Genomic DNA, 16,124 nt, shown 5'->3' with positions numbered 1-16,124 from the left:
TGAATAAGCTTTTTACTATTATTTTTTTTACAGAAGGTTCTACGTGGAATCAAAAAGGGTTCTACCTGGAACCAAAATGGGTTCTCCTATGGGGACAGCCAAATAACCAATTTGGAAACCTTTTTCTTAGAGTGTATGATAGCCAGTATATATATATATATATATTTATTTATTACACACACACACCTCTAATTGCTGGCTATCTGAACAGCGTGTTACTGGTGTTACTGGTGTTAATTGACACAGCGTTTTATCTCACATCAGACTTTCAACTCCGGTTCCCTCCGCTGCTCTGGGGTTGACTCAACCACTGGGACAGTTTACCTGCGTATGGACGCTGGATTAAACGTGTGTAATACAGGATTTGGGCTCAACACAAATCACAATCAATTCAATTAGCTAAATTAAATGAATTCTCAGATCCAGCCTACCTAGACCAACGACTAACTGGAGATATTCGTTTTTTCTTTTGGGGGAAAGACATATACAGTAGCAAACGAGCAAAACTGTATGAGCCTTGGCTAATTCTTAAAAATAAATCAAGAAAACTTTTGACAAAAGGAATAAATTATACTTAATTCCTGAATACAAATCAAAACGAACATTTTTGTGAACATTAGCACGTGTATTTGATCCTGATATTTATGCCGCATCTGATGGAATTTAACACCAATTTCAGACAGAATGTTTAACTTACGCGAAAAGATTACTCTTCAGTTAAATAAAAGSCCACCTTTCATAAACGAAGATGTAGAGAAATATCCGTAATAATTTAAAATAATATACCTTTTAAACACCACCCTAAAGTCTAAAGGATGCAATATTTTTCGTCAAATACAACAGGGCAAACCGTATGCAGGGACTCGCTTGTGTAATAGAATGTGCCTGTGAACCAGTTGGAAGTGTTTGTATATCATTTGTGATTCAATTTTGAATATCATTTAAGTAGCATGTAGTTTTAGTGGTATCCTGTGTGTGTGGCGGCCTTAATACTTCCTCTCCCGAAAAAAAGACGCTTCTCAATGGCACTACCTTGAAAAATACAGGACACATTAATTAATAAAGCCCAAAAGACAGTCAGATGGTGAAAATAATGGAAAAGCACAGTATTTTAAGACTTTAGTTTAGCAGACCAAGTGCTTTATTGTATTTGAGCAAATGCTTATGGAATGGAGTTTATTATTATTATCATTGTGTTGAACAATAAACATCATAGAACATGAGTTAGCCTCCCTCACAGCACACAACAGTTTACTCCCACTGACCACCAGCAGACAGCAATACACACACAACACTTTAGCAACAGTTAGCAAGGACTCTGGGTCATCATTACAGACAGGACACAATCTGCAGGGAAGATCTCACCAAAACCTTTATAGTCATCTAGTCTGTCTGCCTATTAATTCCAACAAACAACTTATTTATTTTGTAACGATATTTTGTTTTATTGGAGTTGATTCCATGAGTATTATCAACTTCAAATCCTTTGAGGAGAAATTGAGAAAATTCTGCCCCTGCAGATTCTGTCAAGCCCAAGTCATCATGTCTTATTTCCCAAAACAGTTAAAATTCCACATATAAACCTCACACCAGTCTGTCCCTACAGCTGTGAACATTAAACACCCATCTGTGAAAACACACACACACTCCCATTAAAAAATTGACAGATTCAATCAAACCAGTACATTTACACCTTACAATATGTTAAAGCTAATATGTGGGGTCGTTTTGACGATGAACGCACATAGATAGGAAAACTTGCTTTTGGCAAAATGGTAGGTTTAGTAGGGGGATATTGAAGCCTTTACAGAGGGTGAGGGTTGAAGGACCAGCCAAAGATGGACAAAACCAGCCACCTATATCCTACTGGACTGGGGCTCAGTGGGTAAGGATGTGTCATTGTCCAAGTCTGTGACATGGCAGCATATTCTCTATGGATCCAGCCTCCATCCTCCTAGAGCAAAAACAACGCTCTGTTTTCTCTCAAAGTGTGCTCACCTTGACTACAGGAAGCCAACAAGGCCAAACAGACCTGTATCCTCTTTTTGAGTCCTGTTCGTGAGGAAAGTGAGAGCTGGCCAGTGGGTGGGAGGTGGAACAGGTAGACGTTTCCCCTTAACCTAAAAGGTTAGGGCTTAGTGAGCAGTGACAATGCAGTGACGTTAACATAAGATGGTGGACAGGGGGGAGCGACTCCTAAGAGTGTAGACTGCGTCTGAAATAGCACCCGATTCCCTAAATAGTGCACTACCTATGACCAGAACCCATCTAACCATAATCCTTAACCCTAAGTGGGCTCTTGTCAAAATAATTGCACTGTTATGGGGAATATGGTGCCATTTCAGACACACTCAAACTTGAGGAAGCGGTCAGAGGACAAGCACGACAAACACCATCACGACAGTCACAGACACACACCACAGCCACGACACAAACAAACAGGTCTCTACTGAGACAGAAGCAGCGAGGAACGAAGGGTTAACATCAGCACAGATGCCATCTCCACACCAGGGAGGAGGTAGACGTTGTCCCCAGACACTGATCTATGTTCAGATTTGCAGTTTCCCCCAAAATGGTAAGGTTAGGATTTGGGGAAGGTAAACTGGATCAGTGCCTAACGACTAAGTTCTACCCATAAAATTACCACAACAGAGACTGACATTTTAGTTTTGTTTGAAAACTGAAAGTCAATAAAATTGTCGATTTGACTCCATAACAATAATAGATTGAAAACACCTACTACACAGGGAGGGGGAAAAGGTGGAAAATAAAACTGGGGATACATCTCAAAGTAACCAACCTATTATTAAAATAAACTTTATAAAAAAAAAAATACTAAAAAAAAGGTAAAAATGTAAATAATTTTGGAGTATAAAGGCACACCTCTTACACAGTGTATATGATACAAACACAGTTTAAAGCATGGTAAGGAGAGACTCAGATGGGGTTAAGTCTAGGAGAGCTACAATGGATCTAAACAGCCAAGACATAGGAGGAAGAAACCGTATTCCTGCAACATGCATTTGTTTTGTTTTTACAGTAAGTACAAGCATTGTACAAATTCAAGCAGTATCATTCTTCATATAACACAACACTATCATTCACTCAAAGGGTGGTGCTTTAAAATACAATTATATTTAATGACTTAAATGCAATGTAAAAATATATGTGAATATAATCTATGCATCTAAAACAATATGGAAGCTTTTTGCTTGGGATAGAATAGTAGAGGACCATGTTACTGGTTTTAGTTGGTTACCCATCACAGATAAAACACCACAGACTCTTCTCACTTGGTACAAGTCAGAGCCATATATATATATATATATAGAGAGAGAGACAAACAGTATACACTGAGTGTACAAAACATTAGGAGCACCTGCTCTTTCCATAACATACTGACCAGGTGAATCCAGGTGAACGCTATGATCCCTTATTGATGTCACCTGTTAAATCCACTTCAAATCAGGGTTGATGAAAGGGAGAAGACAGGTTAATGAAGGATTTTTAAGCCTTGATACATGGATTGTGCATGTATGCCATTCGGAGGGTGAATGTGCAAGACAAAAGATTGAAGTGCCTTTTGAACGGGGTATGGTAGTAAGTGCCAGGTGCACCAGTTTGTGTCAAGAACTGCAACGCTGCTAGGTTTTAAATGCTCAACAGTTTCCAGTGTGTATCAAGAATGGTCCCCCACTAAAAGGACTTCCGGCCAACTTGATAACTGTGGGAAGCCTGAGTCAACATGGGCCAACATCCCTGTAGAACGCTTTCGACACCTTGTAGAGTCCATGCCCCGATGAATTGAGTCTGTTCTGATGGAAAAGGGGGTGAAACTCAATATTAGGTAGGCGTTCCTAATGTCTTGTACACTCAGTGTGTATATGGTTCTGGTACAGGTATAATGATATTGTGTTTCCCTTGTTAAGACCACAGCAACCAGTCAGGATCGTATGCATAACATTTGGTTCCTTTTTGTGCAAAATATACAAATTTACCAAGTCAATTCAAACCTGCCAAATTCAGAGATAAACAACCTTTCAAAAACACCAACAAGTCTGAATAACAGGCAGACAATGTTAAAAGGAGAGGCTGACAGGTTGGCATGACATCCCCACTTAAACAAAAGCATATTTTTCTACAACCCAGCACCTCTTCCCCACCCTCCCCTTCTCTCTCTCTCATGAAACCCTGAGACACACGTCCGATTCAGGCCTGAACCATATGTAGAGATCTTTGTATGTCTCAGGGTTCTTCAACTCCGGTCCTGGAGAGCTACTGGGTGTGCAGGCTTTTGTTCCAGCCCAGCTTTAACACACCTGAAGCAACACAAACATAGGCGCAGACATATGCATACGCACTATACACAATCGTACACATGGATTTTGTTTGGTAGATATGTGGTAGTGGAGTAGGGGCCTGAGGGCACACAGTGTGTTGTTAAATCTCTTATGAATGTATTGTAATGTTTTAAAAATTGTATAACTGCCTTAATTTTGCCGGACTCCAGGAAGAGTAGCTGGTGCCTTGGCAGCAGCTAATGGGGATCCATAATAACTACACGTACAGATTCAAATAACCAACTAATCAAGGTCTTCAGTCTGGACCACAATTAGCTGAATCAGGTGTGCTAGTGCTGGGCTGGAGTAAAAGCCTGCATACCCAGTACCTCTTCAGGGCCGGGGTTGGAGAACCGAGACAGACAGATGTGGGTAAGACTCTGGTTCAGGCTGGTACGATGCCAGAGGTAAACACTGGGCTGTCTGTCCTGAACACACCCCTCCTCTCTCTCTGCTGCTCACTACATTCAGGCCCTGTCCCAAACCCACCTATAGTCCCTCCTACTCCCTAGTGCATTCCAGCGTAGACACTTTCCCCCGTCCCTACTACACCCCCATCAGAAATCTTGGGGCACAGTTCAATAGCTTCAAACAGTGCTTTTGTTGCAGCACATGTAACAGAACAAAAAATCCTATGTTTAATTAACAACATAAAAGTGCAATGATTTGTTTAAGGTGCTGATGGCAATGCAGGATCAAAGGTCCATGAAGGATCACACCACCACCCTGCCCTGTCCCACAGGAAGTCACACACCAACTTCCTAATGTCACTTCCTGGTAACTATCCAGAATGAGACAAACCAGATCAGTCAGTGATGTCATAAATCACACACAGCTTTACTGACCAGCTCCCCGTCTTACTAAACACAGCCCTACTGACCAGCTCCCCGTCTTACTAAACCCAGCTCTACTGACCAGCTCCCCGTCTTACTAAACACAGCTCTACTGACCAGCTCCCTGTCTTATTAAACACAGCTCATCTTAACTTATCTTTTATATCGAGGGAGGGGTAGAGGAGAGCAGTGTGTGTGACAGGAGGATAGCAGTGTAAGGTGAGAATGGAGGAGTAACATCCACTGCCAGAAGGAGGGTCTAAAGGGAAAGTGATGGATGATGGGACAAACAGGAAAGTAGCTTTGGCTGGGGCAGGGCTGTACTAAATGGTGATTGGATGGTCTGGCTGAAGGCCTACTGGAAGACTGCTTCATACTTCCTGAAGTCGAGCGATTGGATAAGCCTCAAGGTGCACTTCATCCTATACTATCTCCCCCGAGTGACCGCACTATTGTTATCCAATCACAGCCCTGTTCATCCTCATTCTAAACCCCCCCCAAACAGGAATGCAGAACAACAAACAAACAAAAACAATGCAGGGTGAGGACGTGGTGTTGAGGCAGTAAAAAAAAAAAAAACATTCCCAAAGTAAACAAAACAAACTAATAAAAAAGTACTGACTAGAACCTAGAATAGCAGTTCTCCTGTTCAATGTAACAGATCAAAGTAACAAAGGAGAAGATGATGAATGTAAACGAATGATGGTATTAGCTGCTGAGAGGGACACCCTTGCTGACAGAGAGATAGAGCGCAATACCCCCACCCTCACCCATCCCTTCTCTCCTCTCCCTAAGTGCCCCCTCCCCTTCCCCTGGGGGCTATGAGAGAATGGTGGTGATGAAGTCGTAGAACCTCTTGGAGTACTGCTCTGGGTTTACCGTGGAGATTTCAGCTCCCGCCTGCAGGGGGAGACACACACGGTGGAAGACAGTCAGTCAAGGGAAGAAACCCAAACACACAACATTCACACCAACAGAGAAGTAGGCATGCGACCTCACACACACACACACCCCGTGTTTGACAGTCTTAGCAGCATGAGCAGCCTTCTTCTTGGCATCGTAATGCTGCAGAATGTCAATGACCGCCATGAAGTACACCTCCTTCCTAGGAGCACCTGGACACAGACACACAGGATTATCCCTATATTATGAACTGGGTGGTTCAAGCCCTGAATGCTGATTGGCTGACAGCCGTATACCACGGGTATGACTAAACATTTATTTTCACTGTTCTAATTATGTTGGTAACCAGTTTATAATAGCTATAAAGCACCTCAGGTGTTTGTGGTATATGGCCAATATACCACGGCTAAGGGCTGTACCCAGGCACACCGTGCTGCGTCGTGCCTGGGTACAGCCCTTAGCCGTGGTTATATTGCTTAATTATATAACATGAAGCCACCAGAGGGCTACAACCATACTGCTCATCTATTTGGTATTTCTGACCCACTGTTTTGAAGTGAACCCTTTGCTTTTTAGTCTCCTGTACCCCTCTTCTATCCCTTTCCTTCTCCTCCCTCCTTGCCCCTCTCCACTCACTGTCGTTGCTCTTGATGGCATAGACGTCTATGGTGGGGTCAAACTCCCCCGGGGACAGGGGCTTGGTGCTGTCCAGGGTGTTACTGGGGGAGTCAGGGGGAGTGCCAATCCCTCCGTCACTCTCCCCCTCATCATCCCCCTCGTTATCCTCACTCTCCACTTCCTCCTGCTCAGCCCGCTCCACGTCATGGATCCCCACCAGCAGACTGTAGTCCATCAGCTTCAACTGGGCCAGGAACTGGAGGGAGGGAGAGGGAGGAAGGAGACATAGAATAAAGTAATGGAGAGAGTAAAAGGGGAGAATTACATTTTTGGTAAGAGTGAGACCAGGATAAATAATCCAACCCAAGTATTTATTCACTCACACCAGAAGAAATAACAGAACCACACACACACCTCCACGTCTTTACGTAGTTTCTCCAGGAACATCTTCTTGTTGTCATCGTCAATGTAGATCTTCTGTCCATCGTTGATGAAGTCATTGTCCTTGTAGGTGGGCAGCTCCTTGGCCTGATGCCCCACACAGACAAACACAGTCAGGACAGCAGAGGACACACCTTGACTCTATAACTAATTACATTATTAGAAAGGAGTCCGAATGTACACTCTTTAAAATGATCCAACTAACTAACTGACTCATTGAATAAAGCGATCTGTGACACATAACAACAGTTAAAGACAGTGGGAGTTCTATGGAAGCTTGTGAGTTTCCATTGAGCCATCTGGCTACAGCACCATGTGTGGCCTGTGGTCTGCAGGGGGGGTGGGGGGTTGCTGGTGTCAGGAGGGGGCGTTATTCTGTGGCACAGAGGAAGGAGTGAGCAGGAAATGAGGTCACAGCAGCAGCACTGCTCAGAGAGCTGACAGAAGCAGTTCTACGGCAGCACGAGAAAAGCGGCCACACAAACTCACACACATATAGCAACAAAGACCACAAACAATGCTGCAATGGCCGAGGCTCCCTTGCACACTCAAATAGGTGAACGTTGTAATAATGTGGAGAGTCAACCAGCAGGTAGAGGCACACTCGTACCAGCTACAGACATCATCCTGAAAATTATATACATTGCAAATATCCATCCACCCATTCTATGCATCCTCAAACTCTCCCCAAACACTCATCTTCCTGATCAACCACTCTAAATCGCTCAATGATCAGTTCAGATATCAGAGAAAGTATAGAGCAGCTCATACAAGCAGTAGATCAGGTGCTGTACGTAATGGTTGTGGTTCAGAGGTAGACTAGGCTGACATGGTAGAGTAGCAGTAATAAACAGAATAGATGAAGTGAGATGAAAACAGCCGAGAGAGAGAGAGAGAATGTGAGAGAGACAATGAGAACAGGGTAGAGAAGAGATCGATCAGAGGGCCATTGCACAAGGCCTTCAATCAGGTGACCGAAGGCAGTTTTTTGAACGGCATCATCATAGAATGACATGAAGGATCTCTTTGGGCTCTATCATCATTACCAGTGCGCTACAGGAAGTTTGTGGCACATCGGATGTGAGTGAGGTCGCTCGATAGTGAATTTGTCTCAGCTTGGCGAGAGAGAACAGGAGAATTGTAACAGATCACCAACTGAAGTATCAACAAATATACAGTCAAACCTTCAGGTAAATAAAAGGTCAATAAAACCAAAAGCGGTCAGTGAAACAGCTTGGTGTGATGATAGTACTGCAGGATTGTGATTATTGGTCAGGAAGGACAGAAGAGGAATGGAGAGGCCAGGCCTGGTGGTGAGCAGCTGCAGCCCAGTGGTGCTGTGCTCTGGGCATGCTCAGACAACAGCTGTTCTAACCAGTCACGTGTCTCTCTCTGCCTGCCCGTCAACACCGAATGAGAATCTGTGTCAGCTACACACAGGTTGTGTCTGAAATAGCACCCGTTTTCCCTATACAGTAATCCCTCGTTTATCGCGGGGGTTACGTTCCGAAAATGACCCGCGATAAGTGAAATCCGCGAAATAGAAAACTTTTTTTTTTTTTACAATTAGCAACTATTACATGTATACAAATACAGTGACTCACGTGTAGGCCGTTTCGTCGACATTATGGGTTTAGGAGATGTTCGAAATTACAAGATAATTTGGCCAACTTAATGTAAATTTGCCAAGCTGTTTTATGTACGTACACATAACTGCACGAGACGACAAAATGATAGCACAATTCGTAGCATGTTTTGATACAAGAAGCGGGAGTGAGTTTTTAGCGAATCAGAATGCAGAGCACAATGCACCAAAAAAAAAAAAAAAATGCATTATGAAAATCCGCGAAATAGCGAATCCGCGATAAGTGAACCGCGAAGTGGCGAGGGATCACTGTATAGCGCACTACTTTTAGCCAGGGGGACTGATGGGCCCTGGTCAAAAGCAGTCCACTATTATAGGGAATAGGGTGCCATTTCAGACGAAGACACACACTCCCTGAGGTACAGCATCATTACACTGTGTGTGTGTATTTCTGATTGACAGGAAGTGAAAGTGATTGGTTGTGAGTCAATAGCCAGAGGAAAGGGGGAAAAAACAGCAGTGTGAAAAACTGTTCCAGAATAAGCCAGTTCCATCTGCCTGTTTCCTACATGTCAGTCCATTGCAGGTGTCCTGTATCCGTCATTACATGAATCTGAAAAAGCTATGAAAATAAAATGAGATACGATTGATCTGATAAATTGAGCATGCCTGGACTTGGTTCTATAATATGATTTGATAGGTAGATAGATTGAGCATGCCTGGCCTTGTTCCTTACGTCTCTTACGTGTTTCATGGCGCAGTAAAAGCGCGTGGCGATCCGCAGCGTTTGCAGCCTTTGCTGAACGTTAGATTTGGGCCGCGGTGGCGCATCCTCAGGAGGGCGTGGCTGCTAGAAGAGGGGAGCGAGGGAGGGATGGAGGGAGGAGGATGAGAGGAGAGAGCCGGGGACAGGAAGGAAGGAAGTTTTAAGGAAAGGCAAGTGTTTAAGAAATATACAAACTGTATTAGTTTAGTTTAAAGCGCGGCAAGGAAAGAGAGCTTCTGAAAGAGCGTACAGCCTGGCAAGTGCTGCTAGAAAAGCCAAGGTTGCGGGTTCAATTCCCGCAGGGATCACATACACATACTAAATTGTATGCTCTCACTGTACTGCAAATCTCTTTGGATAAAGCATCTGCTAAGTGTAAACAGAATCTGCATATCCTCCGGTTTTGTGCGCATAAGAAAGCGCTGTAACAGCTAGGGTGGCATTTCAGGTGTTCTTTTAGACTGCTGCTAAGACAGACTATGTCAGGTAAAAGCCATGTCGCCTGTAGGGAGGGCCAGCCGGTAGCTAACAGTGTTAATATCACCACTACCAGCTGGCAGGAGGAGCCCAGGGAGAGGAAACAACAACAACGTTAGATAGCAGAGATCTATAGTGGTAAACAGGTACCATGACAAATCTCCGGACCCAGGGGGAAGCTGGGAGTGCAGGCTTTTGTTCCAGCCCAACACTAACACAACTGATTCCTAATCACATCACTATTCATGGTCTAAACATTGACTGTGATTAGATCACTTGAATTAGGTGTGTTAAGAGCTGGGCTGGAACAAAACCCCACACAGTGCATACTGCAGCCCCATTGCCCACCCTGGCTGTAAGGTATGAATATGTTGATGTGAAATAAAAGTCCAGGTTCCATGTGAGGACAGTAGGACAAGTGAGTCTACAGCATGCAGAACAGAGTGGTTGGTGGAGGTGTTGGAGACAAACCTAGAGAAGTAGGACCATGCAGAGAACGTGCATGGGGAGGGGGGGGGGGCATYCAGTCAGTCAAGAGTGCTTGTTGTTTGTGTGTGAAACACTACACACCTGTTACGCACATTACACTACACCACCTAACACATACTAACTACCATGTACCTCAACACACACCAACTACCATGTACCTCAACACACACCAACTACCCTGTACCTCCATTCACCCCTCCTGTATTCATGAATACACAGCAGTGCCTATGGATACCACTCAGTCACAACTTTTTACTAACCAACTAACCAATGAATCAACCTAACCTGAAAATGTAGAAAATGTGTATTTCTAAAGCCAGTCTGCCATTAGAGATGAAACACGATAGTGCAAGTAGTCATGCCTGAACACACACACACACGACTACTCAATGTGAGAAGGCCTTTAATTCATTCACAGGTCATGTAATTGAACAGTGATGGTAGGTGGTCATGGCATGCCTGTTCACGGATTTCTGTGAGCATACAATGTGTGTGTGTGTACACACACACACACTGTATGTCAAACTTTTAGGAATAAACAGTGTACAACTGTGAATGCTAGGACTGTGAATGCTGGGACTGTGAATGCTGGGACTGTGAATGCTGGGACTGTGGTAAAAGCAGCAGCAGCAGGTACTTGTCGTAGTAGTACTGCAGCCGTTGTGGTTGTAAATTGAACAATTCAAGTCGTTCCACATCTTGGCTAGTCCGTTATCGCTGATCTGTCAGAAATAACTATTGGCATTCTGTAATAGTGAAACATTAAACTGAGAGAAGAGAGCTTACTGTGTAGTACAGTGTGTGATCAACAGCTTCCGTACTTCCATTTAAGTCCCTATTCTCTTCCTCAGAGGGCTATATTTAGACTGAGGGGTTCCCCAAAGTTACAACGCCCCGCTGGTTTTGGTGTTCCACCCGGCCGAGCGTCTACAGTTTTAGGAGGAAAGAGCCGGCCTTTCGGGGTCAAATGATGATCTAGCTACTCAGACACGCACACAAACTCACTCGCTCGCTCGCACACACACACTAAACACAACGTCCAAATATGCCCGAAAAGTTCAGTCTCACATGCCAGTTCACACCACATCACACTTTCCCACACGGCAGGGAAGATTCCTGCCAACAGGGAAGGTTGCAGAATCACAAAGCCTGTGTTCTGTTTGTACAACTGCCATTGGCTGAATCAGAGCCATATATTTAGACCACACAGCTCTGGGCTGATTCACTCATTCACTCTCAGAGAAAGTCTGCTCTCATTACCAGAAAACTGCCGCATACAACAAACAGCATCTGATCAAATAATCCAGGAATGTAAACGCATACACACAAAAAACATTCACTCTCTAGAAGACAAACAAAGCATTTGGCACACACATCTCTGTCTCTCACACACAGACAGCAAGCAGGGGAAGCAATGGGACTGCTGTAGCAGCAGCAAACTGAAGACACACGGAGCGTGCAAGAGTATGGTGAGTATAATGGGCAGGGGTCTTAACAGAAGAAGATGAACAGTTTGAACTAGCCCCCCACTCCCACCCCAAAAACCAAAGCAAACCAGCTCAGTAGAAGTGGAGCCATGTAGTTGATGACATAAGGAAGGGCAGGTAGGTAATGGACAGAAGCTGTTGGTTTAATGGACCAGGTGTTAACACACAGCTCCCTCCCTCGGTCCCTCCCTCCCGTCCGTTCCTCCGTTCCTCCCTCCGTCCCTCCTGGCGTCCCTCCCTCCGGTCCCCCCCCCCTCCGTCGGTCTCCCCCCCCCCCTCCGTCGGTCCCTCCCCCCCCCCCCGTCGGTCCCTCCCCCCTCCGTCGGCGGTCCCTCCCCGGTACCTCCGGTCCCTTCCCTTCCAGAATCAAACTCCATAATTAGTGTCTACATCAATACACTAAAACACACCATGTATAGGTCTGGTTGATTTGGTGTGTGTGTGTGTGTGTGTGTGGGTGTGTGTGTGTGTGTGTAAATTACTGTTACCTTCTCCTTGTCACTGGCCTCCCTGGCCACAGTGGAGCCCTGATAGACAGAAAGATGTCAGACATTCCTTTTTCCTTATGAAAGTCTCCAATTATCCCCTCCCACCCCTACCTACCTACCTACCTTGAGGTCATATTTTTTGTAGACAGAGAGGCGGTGGGAGAAGACATTCCTGGTGACGATCATGTAGGTCTCGTCTCCGTCCACTGTGAGGCGGTACATCCCCAGGAACTGAGGCAGCAGCGTGTTGCCATGACACTCCACTATGAACTAGAGAAATAGAAGCATTGAAGGAGAGATGGATTAAGACTCACTTTGGTACTTCTTGGTGTGTGTGTGTGTGTGTGTACCTGGTGGTACTTCTTGAGGATGTTGTGCATCTCAGCCACATCCTCACTGGTGATGGTTTTGATGACGTAGCGTTTGTCGTAGGAGGTGTGGAAGCGAGCCCCACTCCGACCCTGGGAATCACTGTTTAACGGAGCCGCACGGGTCAGGGAGTTCTACAAACAGAGAGAGAACAGTGAATCACACATTTCTGTAAAAATCTGAAACTGTTTTTGAATCTATAGAGAGAATGTGAGCGAGAAATTGTGGGAGAGAGAGAGACAGTGTATGATTGTCAGAGACAGCTGTAGTCAGGCAGGCCTCTAAGGCCCTTCTATCCCTCGCTCACACCCTGCAACAGACCAGCCACCGTGTGTACGCTTGAGTGTGTTAGTGTGTGTGTGTGGACAGACACCACTCCTTCCCCTGGGTGTGTGCCACCCTCCTGCCCCCAGCACACAGCTGATGCCCTCCAGACCAACCCCAGAGACACATCACTTCCCTACCCCACTCCTCTCTGAAAAGCCCTTCCCCCCTCCATGTGTGGTTCTTCCTACCCTCACCCACTCTTTCTCCCTCCACCGTGATATAAACATGAGACAAAAAGACAGCTTCAGAGGACCAGAACACACTGACTTCCCTAATTCCAACACAGAGCCAACACTCTCTCTGTGTGTAAAACTGTATTCCCAGGGTACAGACAAAGAGAGAGAAACTTGGCAATAAACATGAAAGAAATATAGCAAGATTAGGAAGACAGAGAGAGTGGAGTTCAGTCTGCTTCTGCGTGCGTGTACCTGGAAATCCTGGTCGTCGATGCCAAAACGTTCTCTAAGGTTGCGGAACACCAGAGGACAGTACTCCTTAAACTTGAAATGGCTCGGCATGTTTTCCCTACACACACACACACACAGTACAAGCTGTTATTGAGATAGACATTTAACATCAGAGCATTTTGATTAGTGTGTGTTGTGTGTGTCTGTACACTTACTTGTTGAAGAGGTGATTGTCCACCTTAATCTTAGAGTAGGCCTTGAAGTCATCAGGCATCAGCATGATAGGGATCTGAACATGGCTCAACTCATTGATCTGAGAGTGAGAGAAAGAGAAAGCATAGTGTTATTGTAGAGTAATGACTAAACATAAACATCCGATCAGATTGAACTAATGTTAGTCAAATCCAGAAGCTTGTCCTTTTATTCAAGATGAGCATACAGCACCTCTAACCTCCATACTCCTCACACCCCCTTCATCTGTCTCTTTAGCTCAGTGACCATCATTCCTGGTTGTGCAGGCTTTTGTTTCAGCAACACCTAAACAACAACGTTGACTAGACATTCTGTATTTCCTTTACTGCAAGAAATGTGAAACAAGGTTTTTGAATTCAACACGGCGGCGGCGGGCAGGGACAGGGTTGTAGTCTAGCTAGCCTCAAGACAGCAGGGATCTTTAGAACTGCCTGCCTGCTGGCATCAGTGCATGTGACTCACACAGATTGAGGGATGGGGCTGGAGACAGATTGTCATAATCAGTTTCCAGCTCTGTGTGTCACTATGTGCGTGTGTCATGCTGAGAGGCTGTTCAGGTCCACACAGTCTATGGTTTTATTAACTACTTCATGAACTTACTATAGCAGCCACTCTAGCCTTATAGGTCTGTTACAAACATAAATGAGGCCAGGGCCAATGAGACATCATGGTTTTACAATTACCCAATGAGAGTAATTTCCATGTGAAAGGACCCATGAGCACCAACAAGTGAACGTCATAGGATCATGTCAAATTTGGTGTCAAATGAAAGCTAAGAGTCTATATTTGAGACATTAAGGCATTATAAATATTTCCACCCAAAACATTTGATTTCTGGTCGAACAGATGGAAAAGGGGTCTCTCAACCCCAATCTTAGCCTTTGTCCAACCCCTTCAAATGTAAAACAAAAGTGCATTCAGGTGAGAAGTTGGGGATCGGAGAATTGCTTATAAATATACATTTGGGGGAGGGTAAATGTAGTTGTTTCTGATCAACTCTTTCTCACTAAAACATACCTACCAGAAGTCCAATGGCACACTCTGATAATATAATTGTGCATTACAAGCGTCGACGGCTCTGGACGGTTAGATCACAGCGGTATGGGGCCAAGTTCCTGACATCTATTGCCACTTGCGGTGCAAGTTCGAATCCTCCATAGGGCGCACACCTTTCCATCTAATTTGCGCTTCGTGGAACTATTGTTTTTTAACAGGACAATGACCCAAAACACACCGAGGCTGTGTAAAGGCTAATTGACCAAGAAGGAGAGTGATGAGTGCTGCATCAGATGACCTGGCCTCCACAATCACCCGACAACCCAATTGACATGGTTTGGGATGAGTTGGACCGCAGAGATAAGGAAAGCAGCCAACAAGTGCTCGGCATATGTGGGAACTCCTTCAAGACTGTTGGAAAAGCATTCCAGGTGACTACCTCATGAAGCTGGTTGAGAGAATGACAAGAGTGTGCAAAGCTGTCATCAAGGCAAAGGGTGGCTACTTTGATCTAAAATATATTTGTTTAACACTTTTTTGGTTACTACATGATTCCATATGTGTTATTTTAGTTTTGATGTCTTCACTATTATTCTACATTTAGAAAATAGCAAAAAAATAAAATAAAAACCCTCGAATGAGTAGGTGTCCAAACTTTTGACTGGTACAGCATGCATGCATATGCACATCAACACATACATTTGAAGTCAGACATTTACATACACTTAGGTTGGAGTCTAAACTAGTTTTCAACACTCCACAAATTTCTTGTTAACAAACTATAGTTTGGCAAGTCGGTTAGGACATCTACTTTGTGCATGACACAAGTCATTTTCCAACATTTGTTTACAGATCGATATTTTTTTTTTTTTTTAAAGGGGTGCAAAAAGATTGATGGAAGCAACAATGTAATTGTCTGCATAATTTCCAATACCAACATATCCTTTTTTGGATATAACATACATACATACATACATACATACATACATACATACATACATACATACATACATATGCATACATAAATATACACTGCTCAAAAAAATAAAGGGAACACTTAAACAACACAATGTAACTCCAAGTCAATCACACTTCTGTGAAATCAAACTGTCCACTTAGGAAGCAACACTGATTGACAATACATTTCACATGCTGTTGTGCAAATGGAATAGACAAAAGGTGTAAATTATAGCAATTAGCAAGACACACCAATAAAGGAGTGGTTCTGCAGGTGGTGACCACTGACCACTTCTCAGTTCCTATGCTTCCTGGCTGATGTTTTGGTCACTTTTGAATGCTGGCGGTGCTTTTCACTCTAGTGGTAGCATGAGACGGAGTCTACAACC

General features: G+C 44.3%; 1 protein-coding gene across 3 annotated transcripts in view; it reads right to left on the bottom strand.

Moving 5' to 3' along the window:
• Positions 1 to 1,109: 1,109 nt before the first annotated feature.
• The window catches only part of pip4k2aa (phosphatidylinositol-5-phosphate 4-kinase, type II, alpha a), a 34,870-nt gene continuing 19,855 nt past the window's right edge, over positions 1,110 to 16,124 (bottom strand). The window contains exons 2-11 of one of the 3 annotated variants that reach the window (XM_024000604.2): positions 13,746 to 13,843; positions 13,552 to 13,648; positions 12,778 to 12,930; positions 12,551 to 12,697; positions 12,428 to 12,466; positions 9,457 to 9,570; positions 7,109 to 7,222; positions 6,713 to 6,950; positions 6,185 to 6,288; positions 1,110 to 6,073 (exon numbers count right to left, since the gene is read on the bottom strand). In XM_024000604.2, the coding sequence (XP_023856372.1) occupies positions 5,993 to 6,073; positions 6,185 to 6,288; positions 6,713 to 6,950; positions 7,109 to 7,222; positions 9,457 to 9,570; positions 12,428 to 12,466; positions 12,551 to 12,697; positions 12,778 to 12,930; positions 13,552 to 13,648; positions 13,746 to 13,843 (1,185 nt within the window). In that variant the 3' untranslated portion in view covers positions 1,110 to 5,992. The remainder of the gene's footprint in view (positions 6,074 to 6,184; positions 6,289 to 6,712; positions 6,951 to 7,108; positions 7,223 to 9,456; positions 9,571 to 12,427; positions 12,467 to 12,550; positions 12,698 to 12,777; positions 12,931 to 13,551; positions 13,649 to 13,745; positions 13,844 to 16,124) is intronic. The other 2 variants (XM_024000605.2, XM_024000606.2) reach the window with 2 other exon arrangements.

Source organism: Salvelinus sp. IW2-2015, linkage group LG14, assembly GCF_002910315.2.
Source record: "Salvelinus sp. IW2-2015 linkage group LG14, ASM291031v2, whole genome shotgun sequence".
In the NCBI taxonomy this organism is placed as follows: domain Eukaryota; kingdom Metazoa; phylum Chordata; class Actinopteri; order Salmoniformes; family Salmonidae; genus Salvelinus; species Salvelinus sp. IW2-2015.
Note: the sequence above shows the minus strand (reverse complement) of the source record. Positions and strands in the feature narration are given on the sequence as shown.